This window comes from Triticum urartu, chromosome 5A (assembly GCF_056163025.1).
Source record: "Triticum urartu cultivar PI428250 chromosome 5A, HENAU_Tu73, whole genome shotgun sequence".
In the NCBI taxonomy this organism is placed as follows: domain Eukaryota; kingdom Viridiplantae; phylum Streptophyta; class Magnoliopsida; order Poales; family Poaceae; genus Triticum; species Triticum urartu.
The window spans coordinates 29,013,859-29,038,328 of record NC_141877.1 but is presented as its reverse complement, the minus strand read 5'-3'; the positions used below and the strand labels follow the sequence as shown (position 1 = coordinate 29,038,328).

Here is a 24,470-nt window from a genome sequence, read left to right as displayed (position 1 = left end):
CGATGAGAGATGGGCTTCACTTTGCTAATGCTATGGGTTTTCATAAAGTTGAAGCTGAGTCCGACTCACTTAGCGTCATAAACTTCGGTGATGGACAATCTCAGTGGTGGGATGCAGCATCAGTAGTTGTTACAGAGTGCATAGATGTAGCTTCTTCTTCTTCTTTGCGGGTGAAACAATTGTATTATTCAAATATTCAAATCCTTACAATCAATAGCATTTAGCTCTAAAGAAAAAATCTGGACCACAACCTAATCAAGTCATGGTTCTTCCCTCATTCCGAGTAAAATTAGCTAAGCTATCACTACGATTTATCAAAGTAATACATTATTTGACTGGGAAGATCATTTCTTTTCGTGATGCAAATCACATGGCGCATGTGGTAGCAAAATTTAGTTATTGTAATAAGTCTTCGATGAGTTAGGCTGGCGAGCCCACGGACTGTTTGGTCACTACGCTTTGGACGATGTAATTTTGTTCCGAGATTAATGAAGCTAGCCATGATAATTTTTTTCATAAAAAAATCAGTTCAATTGCCATTTCTGATAGGTTTAATGTTGATTCCAAAAAAACAATCCGACGGGAAAAAAAGAGCATTTGATCACCTGCATCATCATAAATTCCTAATTACTAATCATCTTGTAGCATCAACGTAAGATCAATGATATAGGACTTAGATGTGCAATACTTATGACACATCTAGATGTGCTTTAGCAAAACTGTTAAAAAAAGTATACCGCTAATTTCTCGCCAATCAAATCTGCAATTTCCTGTCAAATCCTTACTTACCACATTTGTCACCCAGTATTAAAACTGCCCTGAGAAGAAGATGGAGGTAGGAACTTAGAAAAATTATTAACAGTCAATGGCGTGCACCATGTGTGGCGCACTTTTGCTCCTTGGCCTCGTCCTGATCCTGACGCCGCTGCTGTGTGGGTGCACCGGCGGCGGGTTCAGCGTGGAGCTCACCCACCGGGACTCCCCCGGGTCGCCGTTCCACGACGCGTCGCTCACCCCGCAGGCCCGCCGGCTTGCCGCCGTGTGGCGCTCGTACGCCGGCTCAGGTTCAGACTCTCCTGACCCTGACGGCGCGGTGTCGGAGGTGGTGTCAGGCTCGTTCGAGTACTTCATGCACGTCAACATCGGCTCGCCGCGCACCCGGATGCTCGCCCTCGTCGACTCCGGCAGCGACCTCGTGTGGCTCAGGTGCAACAACGGTTCTGCTTCTCCGGCACCGCCACCGCCGGCAGAAGCCGGCGGACGGAGCAGCGTGTTCGACCTCTCCTCGTCGTCGACCTACGGCCGCGTGGGCTGCCAGTCCGACCCGTGCCGCTCGGTCCCCGGCACCTCCTGCGACGCCGCCTCCTTCTGCCAGTACACCTACTCGTACCTCGACGGCTCCAGCAGCAGTGGCCTCGTCGCCACGAGACCTTCACCTTCGACGACGCTCCCGGCGGCTGCACGGGGTGCCGCGAGCGTCCGCAGCTGCAGGTGCCCAGAGTCACCTTCGGCTGCGCCACCACCGTCCACTTCGCCGGCAACGGCATTGTCGGCCTCGCCGACGCGGAATCCTCCCTCATCAACCAGATCGGCGCCGCGACGTCGCTCGGCCGGAGGTTCTCCTACTGCCTGGCGCCCTTCTTCAGCGACGTGTCCTCCGCGCTCAACTTCGGCGCCCGTGCCGCCGTGACGGAGCCGGGCGCGGTCACCACGCCGATGGTGCAGCACTCCTCCGCCGTGGGGGCTTTCTACACCGTCGAGATCGTGGCCCTCCGGGTCGGGAACACGATCGTCAAGCTGCCGAGCCGGTCCCCGGTCATTGTCGACTCCGGGACGGTGCTGGCGTACCTCGACAAGGAGCTGCTGGACCCCATCGTGGAGGCGCTCGCCCGGAGCATCAAGCTCCCTCGCAAGCAGTCGCCGAAGCCGGAGTTCTCGCTGTGCTACGAGGCGGGCGGTCTAGAGGTGCTGGACAAGGTGTTCCCGGACGTGACGTTGGAGCTGGGCGGGGGCGCCTTGGTGACGCTCAAGGCGGAGAACGTGTTCGTGGACCTTCTGCTGCGGACCGTGTGCTTGGCCATGGCGCCGGTGACGCCTGAGCGGCCGGTGGCGGCGATCGGCAACATCATGCAGCAGAACATGCACGTCGGCTACGACCTGGACAAGCGCACCATCACCTTCGCCGCTGCCGACTGCGCAAAATCTTACCCCTCCCCTCCCGCCGTTGTGTAGGCAGCTAAAGCTAATCGCCGGGTAGTAATAATCACGACGTTAGGGTCACTAATAATCACCGATGTTGAACGACAGCTACCTACCACGAGTGTCTATTGGACATTTTCTTTTTCTTTTTTTGAAGGCGTCTATTGGACATTTTCTCTTTTGACTGAAAATACAAGGTGGAGTAATAACAAACAGAAGCAGGATAAGAAAAAGGTAGCAGATCAAGAAATCAAATCCAAAAGAAGGGAAGCAAAGAGACCAGGAAACAATCTAAGTGAAGGGCCAGCTGAAACTTGAAGTTATTTCCAGTAGACTTCAAACTTACAGTGCTAACAAATGAAATTCCAACAAACAAACACTGAGATGAAATTCATATACACTAAGGCTGAAATTGTTGTTCACCCCAAGGTGATTCTACGCACATTAAACACCATAATTCATTAGAAATGTACTCCCTACGTAAAGAAATATAAGAGCGTTAGTGATCTAAACGCTCTTATATTTCTTTACGGAGGGAATAACTCTAGTTCAATGGAAAGAACACAAAGAATTAGCTCTAGAAGATTACTAGCAGCAAGCTATAAATTTACTACACAAGAAAAACAGAAATGACAAGCAAAAAATTCTTATTACCCAACATACATTTCACAACATGACCTGTAGTATCTCCAGGTACTATACTACTGTAAATAACTACTGTGACATCAGTAATACAAGTACAGAACTTTGCGTCTTCCCGGTGGCTTGTTATTGATGTGTTGTTAGTTTCATATGTACCGAGAGCTAACATGAAATTCCAGAATGGGATATACATCCCATATACTGGATCAACTAAAGACTCTGGGCTTCCATCAAGTCACTACAACATTGATATTGTTATAGGAATCGAGGATCTTTTAACAATACCCTCTAAGGGATGGTTAGTGCAAGACACGGCTCAACAGAGTTTTCTTTTAACAATACCAGGGATGGTTAGTGCAATACAAAATAAATAGCAACAGTAAGAAAATGCATATCAGAAACAGCACTAATAAGTACTCCCTCTGTAAACTAATATAAGAGCATTTAGATCACTAAAGTAGTGATCTGAACACTCTTATATTGGTTTACGGAGGGAGTATAGAGGAGCAGAACTATCAAGAGACCGAAACATATACCACATTCCTACCTATTCCTAGCACCAGCACTGGTAAGCTTCCTTTTCAAACATTTAACTTTCTGAAAAACAAAAATGAAACAGAAATAAACACAACGAGCTCAACTCTACCTCACCAGAATCCTAAATAACATATGCCAAGAATCCCCAAAATAGTCATAGCAAAACCTACAGAACCAGGAAACAAACAAATCAAAAGCTAGCCATGGGAAAATCACAAACCTACATTCACACAAACCCTGGATATTGCGGACGGGATAGGAACCCAGTCAACAAATCGGAGAACTAGATAAAGAACAACAGAACACAAGCAGCAACATCCAAAGGAAAAATCTAGACAAAAGGGGGGTCAAACCACTCCACAGGAACCGAATCCACAGCACTCATAGCGTTAGACCTCAGGCAGAAATAGAGGGAGAGCTCCCAATCACCATGGACATCGCCAAACAAATCACCAAGGAAGGGCCTCTCCCTCCTCTATCTCTCTCTCCCTTCCGCTCAAACAGTGACTCGATCTAGCGCCTTGTGAAATGGGATAGAAAAGGCTGAACCGGGCCGAAAAGAAAATTCAAAACAACAGCGGAAAAGAAAGGAGGGGAAAAGCTAACGGGTGGTAAACAGGCGGCCCGAAAAGACACGCGCGCCCAGCTACAAAAAGACCACTCTCAGCGCAAATCTTAGCACCTGATCCGCCGATTTAAAAATTCGACTGAAAACGCATTAAAATTAGTCAAGTGAAAAACAGCAATTCTTTTCTTTCTTGCTACAAGCCCATAGTAAAGGACCCATGGTGATGCATTTTATGTCCTGTGCAAAACATCTACAGTACAACACCTCAAGGGTAAACCAGTATAACAATCATCCAGTACAAAAGTGATTACCATCGAGCATTGTTTCTCTGATTCTCTCTACCACAAGGATCTGCTTCAGGAAGTTGAAGACTCGACTGACAGCAGTTGCGCCAAGGAACACAAGATTTACCTCAAATATATTTCATCCCAGCAATTCTTATCCGCCTTGATATCAGGTACTGTGCTAGAGAATAAATAGCTCCCAACAGCCCTAAAACCCGCACAGAAAGTACATCTGTCATTATAATCGATGGCAGGTTGAGAGGCAGTGTCAGAAGTAGCTTTGAATCGGTCTGCCTGACATAGTCCCACATGAACCGATTGAAGAGTATGTGATTGGGTAGCGTGAGCACGAGCAGAGCAACATTTTTCACAGCATAGAGCCAAACTGAGCCCCCAATATCAAGAGCCCATCCTCCACTGCCAGCGCCAGGCCAAGCCTCCTCCCATATCTTATACAATGATGCCAATAGCAAATACCCAGAAATAGAAATTGTCACAGGGAAGTAACGCTGTCTGTCACCGAATCCTGCAACGATGTCTGAATCCTGGTTCAAAAGTAGAAGGATGGGCGCTAGGAAGAAAATAGCACGGTTCGAGCCACCAGTAAGTGTTACGTTGAGAACAAGGCAGATGATGAAGCACAAAACCGTAGATAAGTTGCCGATCGCAGGCATCCAAGCTGCTTCAGCTGCCAATCTCTTGATGGTGAAAGTTGGCGCAGCATGAGATCTCCGTTGCTGCAGTAGCCTTGCTTTGGGTGGAAATGCAGAGCCCCGACCACCAGATACACCATGTGTAACATCTGTGGCTTTATCATGCAACAGCAAAGCCAGTTCAAACTTAATTTCTAGTGCAATGATCATAAATATAGCAGCATAGAGACCCAAAAGCGACATTCTAGCCCCTTCTATAGCCAACATGTTGGTGAACTTCTCTGCTTCATCCTCTTCTGCAAAACTGTTGGCCCTTAACTGTCCTTCCAGCAGGTAGGTGACTGGGAACAAAGCTACTAACAAAGAAAACACCCATGGCAAAACCCTTGTGCTGGACTCAGATGGGAGATGCGTGAATACTATAAAGACTGCAGCACAGACAATTGTCGCAACAAGAAGAGGATACAGAACAACTGCTTGGAAGAAGTACTGGACAGATATGTAGATGCCTAGTGTAATTCCAACTCCCACTGCATACAAAGCCCTCAACTCAACAATATACTTCACTGGGATGATAGATGTAGCAGCTGCTAATGTAAGTACCACTGCTGCTATGAGCAGCCATGATGGCCATGTGGGCTTGGATGCTACAAAACCATATATTGACGTGTCATCATCAGATAAATGTGCTGCTCTGATCAGCTCCGACCGGTATACCCATGACAGTTTAACAGGAGGCTGCATAATAACGAAAAGAAGCCCTGTGGCCACAACAAGCACCAGGAATCTCTTTGCTGACTGAGCATGAGGGAAATGGAGCGCCACTATTGGGATGCAAGCAACACCAGACAACAAAATATATGACCCCAAAAGCAGACCATCTGAAGGAGGCCTTCCGTTCCACCACTGTAAAGCTTCAAAAACTGTTTCCCGGCAGAGCCATGCAGAAAAGGCTACTACAGATGCATGAAAATAAGCTTGCCAGATCTTCATCCTTGGAGCCCCCCCTTTGGACTTGTCCCTGTAAAGAAGTACAGGGGGTGTGACAGCAAGTAGCAGAACGGCTGAAACCCATACCACCGATCTAGATGTGATAAACAACATAGATAACTTTGAAGAATAGAGACAAGTCAAGATCCAAGCGGCTTTGTGCCCAACTCTCTGGTCAACAGATAATCTTCTTACAAGAGCCAATCCAAAAAATGTTGTGATCAAAACCATATAACTTGGATAAATGATATCGTCCTCAAACCCAAAGTAATACATGGCAGCATAGTTGAAGAGTCGGTTCTCAATGTAGCATAACAACAGTGCATGACCAATAAGACCAAGTTCCACAAGAAAGCGCAGTTTTGCAGGGAGAAGTGCCAAACCAGGAACAGCCATTGCCATGATTACAGCTGCAACAATGTACTTGGTAAACGATTTCAATGGCATGCCAGCAACCCAAATATTTAGATCCCAATAGTTATGCACTACAAACCAAAGGACCATCAAGCTTGATATTCCCACAAAGGTGAAGTATGATGACAGGCTTTTCTTAGTAAAGAACCTTGCCACATAATAACCAGACATCATTGGGAGTGGAAGGAACACAAGCGGAAAACCAATGACTACGGCACCTGCTCCACTGACAAGCACTGCCAACCCCATAAACGCCACCGAGCTAACTGCATCTCCAACCTTGCCAGCAGCATGCGCAGCCAGACCCAAAGCACCACCAAGCATCGTGACAGTCACAAGCAGGTAATTCAGCGGCGGGGGAGCATGAATGTACCTTCCAAAAGCGTGAAATACAACTCGGACCTCCAGGCAGAGCACCACTATAACAAGTGCAACCAAGCCATTCGCCATCCTTATTTGATCCATTGTGCGTGTATCCCTGGTAATCCACCACAGTGAACCACGAGTGGACGCATAGAGCAGGAACAAGAATGGTACGAAGAACAGCAGCAGAAGATCACAAACATTGGCCCATGATGCGAAGAGTGTGGTGTGGTTGGATGCAGCATGGAACAGCACTGGCACAAACAGCAGATATAACGCATGCACGCAGCTCTCCAAGGGGCCAAGAATGCCATCACTGTCCTGCAATGGAGCGTCCTGTTTTCGGTTCTTGAAGCTGGAAGTGCGGGGTACGGAGAAGAGCCAATAGAAGAGCATGGCAAATGTGGCAAGGTAGTAGGAAGCATTGGCCATCCCGACTGCGGACACAACTGCCCATGTGAAGACTGCAGATGCGGCGATAGGCACGCACGCAAAGAGGAGCCGCTCGAGCGCCGCAACGATGGTAGGGTTCTCAAGCTGGATCCAGCGGAACTGGAGCGACGCCCAGACGCCTATGAGGAAGGAGGTCTCCGCGCAGAGGAGCAGCGCGAGGACGGTGAGGGGCAGCGAGGCGGCGGCGGCGGACGAGAGGGACGCCGAGAAGAAGAAGGCCACGTCGGCGGCGAGCAGCGCCGCCCACACAGTGAAGAAGGCGCCCTGCCGGAGCCGCAGCGCGTCGAGGGCATAGGCGGCGGCGAGCCCGACGGCGAGGACGGCGAGGACGGGGGCCCCGCCGAGGTCGAGGAGGAAGGCCGCGGCGGGCGCGAGCGCCGCCGCGATGCGCGCGTTGTGCGCGAAGCCCGGGAGCGAGGCGGACGCGGCGGCGCGGGGCCCGGCGGCCGAGCCGGACGAGTGCGGCCTGGAGGCGGGGGGCGGGAAGGGGAGGAGGGGCTTCGGGGAGGAGGTGGAGTTGCGGCGGTCGTGGTGCGGCGAGGGGGACGAGGACGGGCCGCGGGTGGAGGAGAAGGTCGGGGTTGACACCGACGGCGAGATGAGGAGGCGCCCGTGGCGGGAGCTGGATCCGGAGGGATCCATGGCGGCGGCGGCGACGGGGGCCGGGATCTAGGGTTTTGCGGGGGCTATGGTTTGGGAAACATCGGCCGGGGAGGAAGAAGACGGCGACAGGATGGCCCAGATCGGCGAGGAGCAGATCTGAAAGTGGGGAAGGAGCGATGTGGACCTGATTTTCATCCCATTTCTCGTTTCAGGGCCCTCCGCGCAGAGCCTAGGGACTGGCTTGTGTTTTCTTTCCTTTCGAGTCCTCGTCTGTACTTTGTACTGCCACGGATGCTTAGATTTTATTATTTAGACCCAAACCTCTCTTAAAAAAGATTTCATGGTCCTCTAACCGCAAGGTTATTTTTTATCGAAAACTTCTGATTTGTTCATCAACTTCGGTGACAGAACACAAGAAGTAACAATGATTATATCCAGTTTCACATGCCAGCTAGCGACAACTACAGTCACTGGAGCGAGTTGAAGGTGTGCCCCCATCATCGTCCCTCGCTCGCCGGAGCTGGGAGAACTTTGTTGTACTAGATAGTTAGAAAGTCATCGTGTTAAGACCCCACGGGACAAGTGCACCAGAGCAGCAATCATCGTCGATGAAGAAAACTGTAGTTTGGATGGATCAAATCTATAGACACGTTGATATAGGGCAAACCCTATTGGTGGCCTGAACTTCACGAATTGGAGGTGGATTTGAGAGGGAACACAAAGAACACAAGGGAAAATCAAGATAAAACACTCAATACAAGATTCACACGAAGATACTCCGCATACCATAAGGTCAATACAAGATACACATGAATACAACCTTTAGGAGAGATGAGTCTTGAGATGTAGATAGATCTTCAAATCTAAAAAAAATGAAGGTTTTAATAATCCTACGAACGGATTCTTCTCCAAGATAGAGGCCTCTGTAACCGTGGAAGGTTCTACTCTAACATGGAGGGATTCCACATAGGTTGGTAGATGAGCTAAGCTCTCTCAAGTCTCTAACTCGGGATTAGAATAACTATTTGGATCACGTCACACCCCTATATATGGCCCGGTGGACTTTCCCGAACTCCTCGAACCCGTGCAGGAAAAAAAAACACCCGCTCTTCCACCACTTTCCCTCGATCCCCAACCTCCCCTGATCTCTCTAGTACAACGACGTGCATCTCTCCCCCGCTCTTCGATCTCCCAGCGCCGCCGCCCCCGCTTCCCCTACCTCCCGGCGCCACCGTCCCCCTGCATCCAGGCGCCGCCGCCCCCGCTTCCCCTGCATCCAGGCGTCGCCGCCCCCTGCTTCCCCTGCCTCGAGGCGCCGTTGACCCAACCTTCCGCCGCCGCCCCTTGCTCCGGTGCGTCTCCCACCTCTACCAAACGGCGTCGGAGCCATCCCTCGCCCCGGATCGCACCGCTGCCACTGTCCCACGATGGGGATCGTGCCGCATGCATCGTCCCACGATGGGGATCACGCCACAGGCACCGGGATCGCGCCACTTCAACCGCCATCGCCCCACCTCCCATCATCGGGATCCTACTGCCGCACGACAACCATTGGGATCCTCCCACCGTGCGTCCTTCGTCCATCTGTTGCCGCGAACTTCTTCCACCCGCCACCGTGACCTTCTTCCCTCCCCTGCCTCGCTGAAGATGAGCTTGCGGGCCGCCATAGCCGCTCTGCCACCAGCGCGCCATCACCTCCGGCGGCCACTCTCGCATCGGATCCCGCCGTCAGCCGCCACCTTGACGGACCTATGCGGTGGTGGATCCCACCATGATGGACCCGTGCCGCCCAGTCTCCCCTCGCCGCGCCCAGCTACTCCTCTAGATGATGTCCCCCGCGATGAGCGCCGCCTCGATCCTGATGCTCCGTCCCCCGTCCCCTGTCTCGTGCACACAGTTCTTGTTTGGCCCCGTGGCGTCCGGATGCAACAGTTCAAACATGTAAGTTTGAGAAGGAAGATGGATGCATTGGTTGCAGATTGCAAATTATTTTCTCTGAAAAAATTCAGTAGTAACACATGCAGCAAATCACTTTCTAAAGAAATGCTACTCTTTCTTCATTTTGTTTTATATATCAGGTCCGATCCGTGCATGTAAAATCAAAGAGGCAAGAAGGATTTGGAAATGTAAAAGGAGCATGAAAAAGGATTTTGTATTATTGTGTTTCTGATTCTTTTGCTTGTTGCAAGTTTTGTTGGTCTGTCAACAATGCACAAGAAAACACAAAGTGGGGAGTATGCATGTGAAAGAAACTGGTAAGATCAAATGGAATGTAGACATTCAAATAATATTATTTTGAATAGTTCAAAAAAGGATATAATCATATTCATTTTTTTGTAGAAAATACGAACACCTAAGAAGTTCAAAGACACGAACAACAATAATTCATTGGTTAGACAGAAAAACTTAGAAAAATGGACGTGGATGAAAAAGAGTTCAAGAGGAAAAAGAAAAAAAATGAGAAGTTCAATTTAAAAAAAAGAAGAAGTTCGATGCTCGCATGGATACCCATCCGTCCTAAAAGTTCAACATGCAAAAATTAGAAACAAAAAGCAAAGTATTTTCTTACGCACAAAAGGGATGTTTTGTTCTTTTCAGAAAAAAATCAAAGCCGCGTCTCAGAAAATATACAAGGTGAAGTATTTCATTTTGCCAAAAAACTAGTTTTACCCAGAAGTTCATATAAATTCACGTGACATAAAATAGCATTTTACATGTGTGAGGAGGTCGAATATAAAAAGCACACATTCAAATATAGTAAAACTAGTTTACAAAAAAACTAGGATTTTTTGTCGTTACTAAAAGAAATAAAACCAAGAAGTCCAAATTTTAAAAAAGGAGTAGTTTGATGTTTATACAAAATTCATATTTTTCTCATAATTAATGAATGAAAAACAAGAAGTTCAAAAATAAAAAACAAGAAGTTTAATTTTTAAAAATAGAGAAGTTCAAAATTCACAAAAAGGATTTTCATTGTTTCAGAAACAAAAAACTCTAGAAGTTCAAATTTTAATAATGGACCGGTTCAATATTTATACAAAACTAGGATTTTTATTCATTACTAAATGAAATAAACTAAGAAGTTCAATTTGCAATAATAGAGAATTTCCATATTTATAAAAAAATTAGATTTCCCTTGTTACTATAGAATAAAAATGAAGAAGTTCAAATCAAAATAAAGAACACAACTAAAAAAGTTTAAAAAGATTTTTCTCATTTTTTTAAGAAACTAGATGTTCAAATTAAAACAATTAAGTGGTCACCATATTTTAAAAACACACACATATGTTATTATTAAAAGAATCAACCACGAAGTTCAAATTCATTGTTTATTTAAAAATAAAAAATTCTTTACTTAAAAAATATGTGAAGTTCAAACTAAAGTAACACAGAAGTTTGAAATTCAACAAAACAAAAAAATGCTAGCGAGTTCTGTGCAAAAACCAGATGAAGTTCAATAAGTATAATTTTAGAGGTTCAACTAATATGAGAACGTTGGAAGTTTGTACAAGAAAAATGTCAGTGGTGCAGTTGTTGTCAGCTACATCGGTCAGAGCCCTACTCCTCCACGAATCTGGCCAACCGCGCGCCGCCAACATGGATCCGCACTAAGAAGTTGAAATTAAAATAACAGAGAAGTTTGAAGTATATAAAAAACTCAGATTTGTTGCAAGAAGTTCACGTGTACCTCCGTGCACGGTTCAGAATTTATATTGCGGGACATCCGACCTCCAATTACATGTTTTAAAATGGCAAGAAAATGTCGTCCGACCTTCAATTGCGTGTAAATCGACGTACACACAAAAATGTGACAAAAGTTCATAGTGAAAACAACGAGAAGTTCAAGTACTGCAAGGAATGCGTTTCTGGTGAGAATAAAAGTATAGTAAAATAAAAGATTAAAAGGTTTGTTGAAAGAAGTTCGAGTGCTCTGTCCGGGGAAGTTCAAAAATTCTTGTGAGAGAGGTTCACCTTGTATTTCCATTTTCGTTTTTTTCGTATAAAAATCGAATACAATTCTTTACTCAAAATATAAAAAGGTGAAGTTCAAATTGAAATAACATAGAAGTTCGGAGTTTATTAAAACCTAGGATTTACCTGTTCAAAAAATAAAAAACACAACACCCTTTTTGCACTTTTAAAAACAACTCATAAATGAAAAAAATGGTTGCTAGAAGTTCAAGTGCTCGGCGAGGAAAAGTTCAAAAATTCTTGTGAGAGAGGTTCACCGTGTATTTAGATGTCCAAAATACATAAAAAGATGTTGTTTGTTGTGTTTTAAAATAATTCACTCAAACCAGACATAAGTTCAAATTGATAACATCCAGAAGTTCACGTACTGCATGGTGTGTGTTTCGTATAAGAAAAATACAATAAAGTGAAACAGAGTGAAGTTCAAACAGACATGCCCCAGAAGTTCAACTACTTCACGTAGTGCAAAAAACAGCATGTCAAAAACAGAGTGAGGTTCAAACAGACATGCCCGAGAAGTTCAACTACTTCACGTAGTGCGTTTCCATTCGCAATGAAGGCAGAAATCATGATCTCGCCTTCTTTAATTTACTTCAAAATGACAGGAATATCATTTATGTAAGTTCAAGTCCTCGATCGGAGAAAGTTAAAAAAAATATTGTGAGAGAGGTTTGTACAAAAAGAATATCATTAGTGTAACACTGACGAAATGGATGAGAAAATTACAAACGAAAATACGTCACAGAAGTTCAACGTGAAAACAACAGGAAGTTTGACTACTATAGTGAATGAATTTGAGATGAAAAACTTTTAAAATCATCGCGAGTATGAAAAAATGATCAAGACGGGAAAATTGCATGTTTACATCAGCTTTCCACCGGTATATTACTTGCTTAATTTCCGTGAGTGTTTCGATGAGTGGATGGAGAGCTACGGGCAAAAAAGCACGTGAAAAACAAAGTGAAGTTCAAGTACAGGTGCCGAGAAGTTCAGGTTCTTTACGTGGTGCATTTTCGAAGAATCTGTTTCGCGATAAAGACAGAATGAATGATCTCACCATTTTCAAAATCACTTCAAAATGGCTAGGAATAAGAGAAAACCATCAACATGAAAAGTTTTGCATTTCCCTTAGCTTTTCAACGGTATATTATTTGCCCCATTCCGATAAAGTTTGTAGAAATTACGGCGAAAATATGTTTTTAGCCCTTTTCAAAATTGACTTAAAACAGTATGGAATTGGGAGAAACAATATATACCAAAAAGTTTCGCATTTCCTCAAGCTTTCCAACGCCATACCATTTGCGACATTCAGACATAGGGTTAAAAAATTAGCTCGAAAATACGAACTCGGTGCAACTTGGACCGTTTTCTAAATTACTTTTAAACTGTTCAAAATTACAAAAAACTTTAAACATGAAAAAGTAGCGCATTTTCATAAGCTTTCCAACGACATATCATTTGCCTCAATTGGATTAGCCGTTTAGAAATGACATAAAAAATACGAACTCGGCTATTCAATTTGTGAAATTCTATGATTTTCCAAATTACTATTTAACCATAAGGAATTAGAGAAAACTTTCAACATGTGGAAGGAGTGGATTTACAGCAGCTTTCCAAGGCCATATTATTTGCCTCATTTCGATAAAGAGTTTAGAAATGCGATCGAAAATACGATTCACGTTTTTTGTATGATGAAAAAACGGTTTTCAAAACTACTATTAAACCGCTTAAATTTTGCCAAAAAATCAACTTGGGTCATGATACTGGTGTCCATAGCTTTCCAACGGTATATCACAAGCCCCATTTGGGCAATGTTGGCGGAAGTTCAACCTAGCACTCGGAGAAGTTCAGGTCGAACAACTCAGGCAGTAAAATGCAAAAAACGCAATTTCATCACAACCTGAGAGCAAAATCCGTCAATAAGCAAGATTCCTATTTAAAACGAGTATTTAGTTGCTAAAAACGTTTCTAGATTACACTAACATCATATAAAACACAACTAACCAGAATAAATCGCGCGGGGAGACACGGTTGCAAAGATAGCCCAAAGGTCGGGTTCGTACAAAGGGAAGTTCAGACGCGTTACTCAGGCAGTTCAGGTTGTGATCAAAATATTATTCTGATCCCATGATCAGAATAGTGTTTATATATATATATATATATATATATAGAGAGAGAGAGAGAGAGAGAGAGAGTGGCACTATTCTGATCCCAAGATCAGAATAGTTATTCAAATCACGGTCGGCCTATATAGGGCCCGAAGACACGTTCCCGAACTCCCGAAACCCACGAAGAAGAAAAAAAGCCCACTCCACGCCCCCTCGCCCCCACCTCATCCGATCCCCAACCTCCCGATCTCCCCAGTCCTAGTGACGGCCACCTCCCCCTTACCCCGCCTCCACCCGGCGTCGCCGCCCCCGCCCCCTCCCACTCCCGCCCCGCCAGCAAGCTGGGCGCCGCCATGCCCACCCTTCCCTTTGACCGTTCTCCTGCTTCCTCCCCATCGACACCGTGGGAGCACCCATCTGGCCGCCCAGATCCCAGCCGGTGATGCCGCCACCGCCACGCAGCCGCAGCCACGCCCCTGACGACGGCGCCGCCGCAGCCACGCCCCCGCAGGCGATGCCATCGCAGCCCCGAGCCCAACCAATGACGCGCCACACCACCTGCCGGAACACCTCGGGATCGCAGGATCCGGTGAGGATCTTCACCACCCTCCACTCTCCGGCCACCACCAGCCCGCGTGCGGATGGGGTGTTATCCTGCAGATCGAGGAGGCGTCAAACTTCATATGGAGGAGGCCACAACCTGCAGCTGGCCATGCGCCATGGTCGCGCGTCACTGGCATCCTTCGTCACGCTCGGCACCTCCTGAGCATTGGAGTGAAGGTCGACTCCCATACACTCTGCTGTTCAATTTCTACTGATCCTGTAGCTCCTAAGTTTGTCGCGCACTTATATCCAATGGTTCTTGTGTGTGTGTTTTGTCCTGCAGAGCGAGCACCCTCACCCTGATCTGATTTGCAGCAGCGCCCCAGAGTAAGCAACGCTGAGCCGTTCAAGTATGCAGCCCCGGGCCGTTCAATGACGGAGTTGCCATCGTGAAGATAACATCCCGGATCCAGCTGCCCACCATCAAGTTCAAGTTTTGTTGAATCATGTAAAGGGAGACTTATTGTGAGAGCGATCCCCTCTTTAACTTTTTTTCGTTCAAAAATTTGTTAGCTACTTGAGCTTTAGCTAGCCTGTGTATGTGGCCACCAAGGTGGCATGCATTCAGCCTGTGTATGTGACCACATGTCGTGAGTTGCTATCCGACTGAAACGATTTATGTACACTAGGATCTCCATGTACTGAACATGTTAAAAAAGATATCTCATGTATATTCACCCCCTGTTTGTTTCTTGTGGTATTTCAAGCCGCCGCTACCATTGGAATTTTTTGTCTGATGGTCCACGTCTTATAAGTAAACACTCTAAAAAACAGAATTTTATGCAATACCAGCAAATAGTAAGTGCGAACTTCTCCATTTACATGCACCTAAACAAGTGTGTATTTTTTAATGTAATCTCGAAGTTCAATGATTATAGTCCAGAGAGTTCAATCATTGGATTTTGGGAAGAATTCATCTTACTGATAAATAATGAATAGAGAAAAAATACAAAATAGGTTTTGGGTTAGTACTAAATAGGTTAGGAATTGTTTGGCGTTGGTGGGGTGTTAGAGCATTACTACTACTTGGTTCACTTCCATTTCAAGGGTCTTGCTTGAAGATATCTTTGAGGTCATAAACACAGTTGTCTTGATTTCAAATAGCGGTCCATGGGTTGAGGTATGAAGCTGAACTTGTTGTTATGCCTCTGAACATCTACCTCTTTCCTATAGGTGTTGATCCTGGTGCTTGTCGCCATTCACGAGGAAAGATAGTCGGTCTTTGAATGGGTGAGTGATCTTGCTGTTGCTGGGATGCTATTCAACATGGGGATTTGATCTCCCTTGAGGTGCAGTGTAGCGAGATATATGCTGCTGCCACTTTTGGATTTACTGTTGAGATGGTCGCTCAAGCTCAATATTGATTAGTCCTTCCCCGCTCTGTAGGTCATCAGTAAGAACAAAAAGTATGCCTCTAAGCTGCTTGTGTTTATTCCACAAAATAAATTAGTATGGCTGCACACGGTCGACTATTCTTGACTAGTTTCTGTAGTAATTTGTATGGCTGACAATTTTCAGCAGTAATTAACATGCCTGCAGTCCATTGTGTCTGATTTTCAGCATGCCAACTTGATTAATGCTAGTGCAACTCATCTTCAAAAGTGTACATGGACGAAGTGTGAAATTTGTTCCTGCTGTTGTTGTTTAGATAGATAGATCACATTAGAACATTTTGTATGAACCATTTACTCAAGTGAGAGAGATAGGCTTCTTCGTAGTTCATCTATTTCCTGGAAAAAGCAGAAAGTGTAACGGCATTTGTTCCCTGTGTGAATAAATTTGTGTTCCTATGTGAAGTAATGTTTTGTTCCTGGACTAAGAACATTCTGTCGCAGTGTGGATAAATTTTTATTCGTATGCGAAGTACCTTTCCTAAAAAACCATATTGATTGAGAACTGAAAAGGGCATGCTTTTTTAATATTCTATAAGTTCAATGAGTTCCACCCAGAAAGTTCAAAATACATTGTTTTTGAGGGAGAACGCATCCTGCCTAGAAGATGCATATGGAATAAAAAAATCATTCATGAGGCAATAGTACAGAGATAAAGTTTATTTTGTTGTGGTCGCTCACTCCCATTTCTAGAAAAAGCCTAGAGGTTCAAATATAAAAGATGAAAAAGTTCAATGTATTGTTGTGGTCGCTGACAATGGTTTAAATTTTTATTTGTGATGGTCAAGCTGTTGTGTTCGAGAAGAACAAGTGTATTATGTGTATGTCAACAAGTTCAACCTATTTAAACATGCAAGGAAAAACATGGGAAATTTGCGATTTTTTAGAACTTGAAGTGACAGATAAATTTAAAAGAGCACAAACAAAATTTAAGTCTAGAAAATTCACTTCAAAACAAAATTACAACATGTGAGTATCAGTGTGTGGGTGGGTGTTATATTATGTGTGTGTGTGTGTGTGTGTGTAACTTTGCACAAAAATAAACTCTAGAAGTTCACACAACCCCAAAAAGCCTATAAGTTTAAAGACAAAACAATAGACAATTTTTTTTCATCTTTGAAACTAAACCAAGAAGTTCAAATTTAAGATACATAGCAGGTTGAAGTTTATAAAAAATAGGAAATTTTTGTATCTAAAGAAAAGCAAGAAGTTCAAATTAACATAAAACATGACTCTGATGTTTTTTTAATAAAAAGAACATTGTTTTACGGTTTCAAAAAAATGGAAAAATAAAGTATTTCAAATAAACCAAGAAGTCCAAATTGTAAAAATAGAGAAGTTCGATATTTATAAAAAAGCACAGGTTTTCTTTCGTTACTAAAGAATAAAATTAAAGACGTTCAAATTAAAATAAAAGGAGTAGTTTGATGTTTACGGAAAACTCAAATTCTTTCCATTTCTAGGAAATATGAAAGTATGAGGTTCAACTTAAAAAAAGTTTGATGCTCATTCGAAAACATATTTCCTTTCTAAGAATATGACTAAGAAGTTGAAATTAAAATAATAGGGAAGTTCGAAGTATATAAAAAACTCAGATTTGTTGCAAGAAGTTCACATACACCTTTGTGCACGGTTCAAAATTTATATCGCAGGACGTCCGACCTCCAATTACATGTTTTAAAATAACAAAAAATGACGTCCGACATTCAATTGTGTGTATTTCGACGTACACACGAGAATGCGACATAAGTTCATTGTGAAAACAACAAGAAGTTCAAGAACTGCAATGAATGCATTTCAGGTGAGAATAAAAAATATAGAAAAATAAAAGCTTAAAAGGTTTGTTGAAAGAAGTTCAAGTGCTATGTCCGGGGAAGTTCAAAAATTCTTGCGAGAGAGGTTCACCTTGTATTTCCAAGTTCCATTTTTCCCGTATAAAAATCGAATAAAATTCTTTACTCAAAATATAAAAAGGTGAAGTTCAAATTTAAATATTAGAGAAGTTCGGAGTTTATTAAAACCTAGGATTTACCTATTCAAAAAATAAAAAACACAACGCCATTATTTGCACTTTTAAAAACAACTCATAAACGAAAAAGTGGTTGCTAGAAGTTCAAGTGTTTGGCGAGGAAAAGTTAAAAAAAATTGCGAGAGAGGTTCACCGTGTATTTAGATGTCTAAAATACATAAAAAATATGTTGTTTTTTGTATTTTAAAATAATTCTCTCAAACTAGAGAGAAGTTCAAAGTGTAACAACTGGAAGTTCATGTACTACATGATGTGTATTTCATATAAGAAAAATACGATAAAGTGAAACAGAGTGAAGTTCAAATAGACATGCCCCAGAAGTTCAACTACTTCACGAAGTGCAAAAAACAACATGTCAAGAACAGAGTGAGGGTCAAACAAACATGCCCGAGAAGTTCAACTACTTCACGCAGCGCGTTTCCATTCGCAATGAAGGCATAATTCATGATCTCGCCATTTCTCTAATTTACTTCAAAACAACAGGAATATCATTTGTGTAAATTCAAGTCCTCGATCGGAGAAAGTTAAAAAATATATTGTGAGAGAGGTTTGTACAAAGAGAATATTATTTGTGTAACACTGATGAAATGGATGGGAAAATTAAAAACGAAAATACGTCACAGAAGTTCAACGTGAAAACAACACGAAGTTCGACTACTATAGTGAATGAATTTGAGATGAAAAACTTTTAAAATTGTCACGAGTACGAAAAAACGACCAACACAGGAAAGTTGCGTGTTTACAGCAGCTTTCTATCGGTATATCACTTTCTCAATTCCAGTGAGTGGATGGAGAGCTACGAGCAGTGGATGGAGAGCTACGGGCAAAAAAACACGTGAAAAACAGAGTGAAGTTCAAGTAGACATGCCGAGAAGTTCAGGTTCTTCACACGGTGCATTTTCGAAGAATCTGTTTCGCGATAAAGGCAGAACGAACGATCTCGCCATTTTTGTAATTACTTGAAAACGGCAAGGAATCACAGAAAACCATCAACATGAAAAACTTTCGAATTTTCCGTAGCTTTTCAGCGGTATATTATTTGCCCCATTCCGATAAAGTTTGTAGAAATTACGGCAAAAATACGTTTTAGCCATTTTCAAAACTAACATAAAACCGTAATGAATTAGGAGAAACAATATATACAAAAAAGTTTCGCATTTCTTCAAGCTTTGCAACGCCATATCATTTGCTGCATTTGGATGTGTGGTTAAAAAAGTAGCTCGAAAATACGAACTCGGTGGAACTAGTACCATTTTATAAATTACTTTTAAACCGTTCAAAATTAGAAAATAAATTTAACATGAAAAAGTAGCGCATTTTCATAAGCTTTCCAACGCCATATTATTTGCCTCAATTGGATTAGCTGTTCGAAAATACAAACTCAGCTGTTCGGTTTGCGAAATTTTACGATTTTCCGAATTACTCTTTAACCTTAGGGAATTAGAGAAAACTTTCAACATGTGGAAGGAGCGGTTCTTCAGCAGCTTTCCAGCGCCATATTATTTGCCTCATTCCGATAAATGGTTTAAAAATGATCGAAAATACGATTCATGTTTTTTGTATAAAGAAAAAACGGTTTTCAAAACTGCTCTTAAACCGCTTACATTTTGCCAAAGATTTAACTTGGGTCATGATACTGATGTCCATAGCTTTTCAACGGTATAACGCAAGCCCCATTTGGACACATTTTAACTGAAGTTCAACCTAGCACACGGGGAAGGTCAGGCGCGTTACTCGGGAAGTTCATGTTGTGATCAGAATATTATTCTGATCCCGTGATCAGAATAGTGTTTATATATATATGCATCTCACTACCAGGTGTAGCTACACTCATTTCTCATATACTACCATGTGGTAGTATGTACTCTACTTTATTATTTTTAGTGTGTTCATATACTATATCTAAGATACTCCACCGTGAGTTATATGAAAAAATTGCAAGTGAACTCATAGTTTTATTGTATTTGTGAAATACGTGCATATTTGTACATGAAATAGAGTATGCACAAAATATGGTACATACTACCAAAAAGTAGTATATATACTACCTAAACATTCTTATATACTACATACTACGCGTACATACTATTCGATATAATAGATACTACCTAGAACGTATGAAACAAAAGTGGGAGTAACTACACCCGGTAGTGGGAGTAACTACACCCGGTAGGAGGGGATACATGGTCTTGGGCCTCTCACTATGCGCAGGCAGGACATGGCTGAAAAGTGCATGTCAGTCTAGGCGATGGAGGAGGCGCGTGGTAGACTCAGCAACATGCAAACGCTGCCGAAGATTCGGGTGGTGAAATTGTCTGGACAGTCCAAATGGTCGGACAGTGTCCACATAGTTCGGGTGATGCTCGGCTATGATTTTACGCTCTTGTGTATCGTGTGGTCTTCTAGCCGGACAGTCCAGGCAAAGTGGATAAACAGCCCAGCTACCTGATGGCAGCCATTCCTTCTTCATCTTGCACTTCCGCCTCCGCTTCCAAGCCTCCCTCTTGGATGGCGTTGATGTTCTTTTATGCTTGACCTCCTCCATGACATGTGTGATGTTCGGATCAACCCTAAAGGTGCACATAGTAGGAGTATCAGGTAGTATGACATCCAAGAGAGAACCAAGTATACACACATAAATGACAAAAATCACCTTAGTATATCTGATACGTGTGTCCCTTGGCGATGGAGACAAGGCCATGGTGATGATCATAGGTGCTCTGCACCATCTCCCCCCTGCTTGGGAAAGATGCAACCTCGGATCAAAATCCCCATCACCATGGGAAAGAGAGAGATCAGAGACATATCAAGAGTGGAACTTGCCAATGACCATGTACACAACATGTTGACGTTCTAAATGACCAATCTCCCATGTCTCTCATCCATCCATGATATGTATCATGCAAAGAACAAGAAGGACAACAATAAAAGTGTAGCTCATTCATTATGCTCATATCATGGTGGTGTAAAAGGGGGTGAATTCACCTTAGGAAGGGTCCAGAAACACTTGTCGATAAGCATAGTGGATGTCTCATGTTGGTAAGATGTCTCATGATGGCACAACCTTATGGTTCCTTCAAAATGAGCAAATAGAACGAACAGTTTGGAACACAAAGATGGTTAGTGGGAACACAATATCCAACATTCATGTGGTGATTCACCCAACAATTATCGCATTCATGCTTATCATAAGGTTTGACCAAAGTAAAGGTTCATTGCATAGAAATACAGGAATTGAGCACAAACAAAGGATATAAGGCTCGTGGTCAAGAAGCACTAGCACTTTATGAGCACAGTCATGCAAATGGAAGGTATTGGTGCTAAAGTAATTAACAATATGAAGAGAACGTCCAAGTGACAGTGCCTGGAATAGAGGGTACCAACCTAGTTGGCCCATAGTCCATGGTCCGAATCTACGACCCACCGTTCTCACAAGGAAGGACTTCGAAAGCCTTGCACTTCGACGTGATCAAGATGGACTTGCCGAAAACTTGACCTGTACTCCAGGGACAACATTGGTCGCCGGCATGCGCATCCCTAGATGGGAAACCGACCATGTGTAACCCTAGGTACCCTCTAACGCCTAAATAATTAAGCTACAGTAATTCCCCATTAATGGTGACATGTCATCACATTACTTGTGCCAAATACCCCTTTGATTCCATCCGGTTTAAATTCAAATTTAAGTTAAAGTCAAAGTTTGAAGTTTTCAAAATGTCAAAACAAAAATGTTAGTTGTGTTGCAAATATTCAATAAGAAATTATGATGAATTAACCCACCTCTTTTGAATTATTTCAAATGCCCTTAACAAAGTATATAGTAGTCCCACAACATATTAATTGGCTTATTCAATTTCTAAAAATGCTTGAGAGATTCCTTCGGCTCTGAAACTTTTTATGCAACACTTTAGTGTTGTGCCTCAATTATGTGTTAAGTTTAACATTCAACTAAGTTCATTTGGTCACTCAAATAAATACATATCAGTGGCTATGTAGCGACCTGACCTCAGATGGCCAAGTCTCTGTGCTTCCGTGTCATCCCTGGATCGGTAATGCTGACACACACAGTACTCGAAGGATTTATAACAGAGTAGCAATCACACACTTATTACATTGAATGTCTCAAAAGAGAACTTATTAAAATAATATGGCTTCAGGCCATCTAATACGATAACAGTGAAAGGCTTGGAAGATAAAGTGAGTCCATCAACTCCAACGGCATAGCTGAGCTGCACGACAACGACCTAACGAACCTTACTCCTCGTCTGAAAAGTCTGCAACATAATACGTTGCAGCCCGAAAACGGGTCAGCACATGGAATATGCTGGCAAAGTAACACAGTAGAGCAAGAACGGAATAATGCTATCACTACATGCATATTTGGCTGGTGGAAAGCTCTGTGGTTATAGTTTTTGCGAAAAGCCAAATTTTCCCTACAACAAAGGAATAGATTTTAATTTAACTATCATGGTAGTTGAAACATCATTGAGAAGGTTCCTCCGACTCAATCCCAATTAAAGTGATTAACATCCCAACAATATTAATTAAGAATGATGAGATACATGTGATAACCCAAATACCAGATACTCAAGAATTGTCCATAACCGGGGACACGACTAACCATGATTAGATTATACACTCTGCAGAGGTTTGCGCACTTTTCCCCACAAGACTCGATCGCCTCCGTTGGATTTCTCGCACTACAAGGTGTTTGAGAAACGGATGACCGAGACACAGTCTTTCAGAAACATTAACTCTCTACTTCGGACAGACCATACCAAACCTACATCCCACTACCTGCTGATCTGCCTCTTCAAGAGCTTCATGTAACTTACTCGACTATGCTAGAGCCCATAATAGCTTGTGGCTGCACACGGAAGTTTCTAGCATGAATCATCTCAGTTCCCTTTGAGCCTGGGTGGCGGTCCATAGGAAGATCACACGGGTACTCCGGGATTTCCAAAAATACAGGCAACACTGGGTACTCCAGGTGCCTCAATCCACCCAGATGTTAATTTAAGTTGCCACCTTAAGTTGAACCATTAATTAACAAACTTACATATGTCATGGATTTCACTCAAACCCAAACCACGTCTACGAGCATAGCATAGCATAGCAATATAAGCAACGCGTAGAAGTAACTCCCAAGGGTTTAACTCTAACAGGGTAATAAGTTCTACCTCATCAACTACTTCCCAACTCACATGTTAATGGCATCCTAATCATGAAATGTTTGAGGATTGGAACTAATGCATAAAAACTGGGTGATAAAAGGGATATGATCAAAGTGTTACTTGCCTTGCTGACGGTCTGTGAAACCTAGGGACTCGTAGTAGCATGCTTCACACTCCGGGTGTTCTATCGCAAACAAACAATAACATACATAAGCAACAAGCAAAGATGCGCAAGCAAAACTCAAAAAAGAGGTTGACCAGAAGGTTCAACTTAAGAACTCTGGTTCGCAAAAAGAATCAAACCAAACGGAGCAACGAAACTCAAACGGCGAAAGAAAGAAGCTTCGTTTACTAATCTGAACCTAGGTCAAATTTTACAGTAGCAAAAACTTATTTGAGTTGGTTAAACGGAAAGAGGGTTTCGAGACAAAACTCTAGGCGCTTGAATCGCCTGATTCCGACTAACGAGCGAAAAGATAAACAGAAACTAAGATCGGATCAGAAATCGCGATCGAGAAAAACTCGCGGAATAAAATTCGATAAACGAAAACTAACGAACAGAATAATGAACGAATGTTCGTTATCTGGATCTAAACGAAGAACGCGTTCGTAAAACGAACGAACGAGCGAACGCTCGCAAAAAAAATAAACCAGAAAAACCGATCTATAAAAAAACGGAAACTAGGGTTTTTCTAAAAAAACCGAACGGTTTTTCTTTAGAAAACTGGGGCGGTGCGGCGGCTACCTCGGCTCGGCTCCGGCGGGGCTCTGGTGCGGCGACGGGGCGACATGGGGCGGCGGGGCTGCTGCGGCGGCGGCTCTTGGCGGCGGCGCGGGCGGCTGCAGGCGGCGGGGCGGGCGGCTGCGGGCGGCGGGGCGAGGGGCTTTGGGCGGCGGCGACTTGGGCTCTAGGGGTGGCGGCGGTATTTAAAGGGGAGGGGGGCGGCGGCTGCTTGGGGGAGGGGGCAAGGCAGCGGCGGCGGCGGGGAGTCCGGCTCGGACTTGGAGTCCGGGTCGGCGGCGGCGGCGCGCGCGCAGGAGGCGCTGGCGGCTCGGGCCGGCCTGGCTCGGCTAGGCCTTAGGCCCAGTCGAGCGCGAGAACTTTTTTTAAATAATTTCACCGACCGAAATAAAATCCTAGAAAAATAAATAAAAATCTAAAAATGGCAAAACAAAATTTCACCGTCTAAATAAAATATTTAGAACGAGATGAAGATTTTCTTGGCCCTAAAATGCAATTTTGAAAACATGCAATTTTTCTAATGCAAACAAAATTGCAATAAACTCCAAATAAAACAAATAATTGATTTTAATATTTTTCCTCCAATATTTCAATTATCTTAGAGAAGTCATATTATCTCTTCTCATATATTTTGATATGAAATATTTTTCGGAGAGAAAAATAATTAAAACCAAAATCCTCGTTTCAAAATTTGATAAAATCAAAATTTGAAAACCGGGAAGAATCCCCAACTCTCTCCGAGGGT

General features: G+C 43.5%; 1 protein-coding gene and 1 pseudogene across 1 annotated transcript; one reads left to right on the top strand and one right to left on the bottom strand.

Moving 5' to 3' along the window:
* Positions 1 to 552: 552 nt before the first annotated feature.
* Positions 553 to 2,644, top strand: LOC147967726 (aspartic proteinase CDR1-like; annotated as a pseudogene).
* Positions 2,645 to 4,072: 1,428 nt separating this feature from the next.
* On the bottom strand, positions 4,073 to 7,922 carry NEF1 (no exine formation 1). Its single transcript, XM_087525358.1, has one exon. The coding sequence runs from the start codon at positions 7,743 to 7,745 to the stop codon at positions 4,359 to 4,361; it is 3,387 nt and encodes a 1,128-aa protein (XP_087381484.1). The 5' UTR covers positions 7,746 to 7,922; the 3' UTR covers positions 4,073 to 4,358.
* Between the last annotated feature and the right edge of the window lie 16,548 nt (positions 7,923 to 24,470).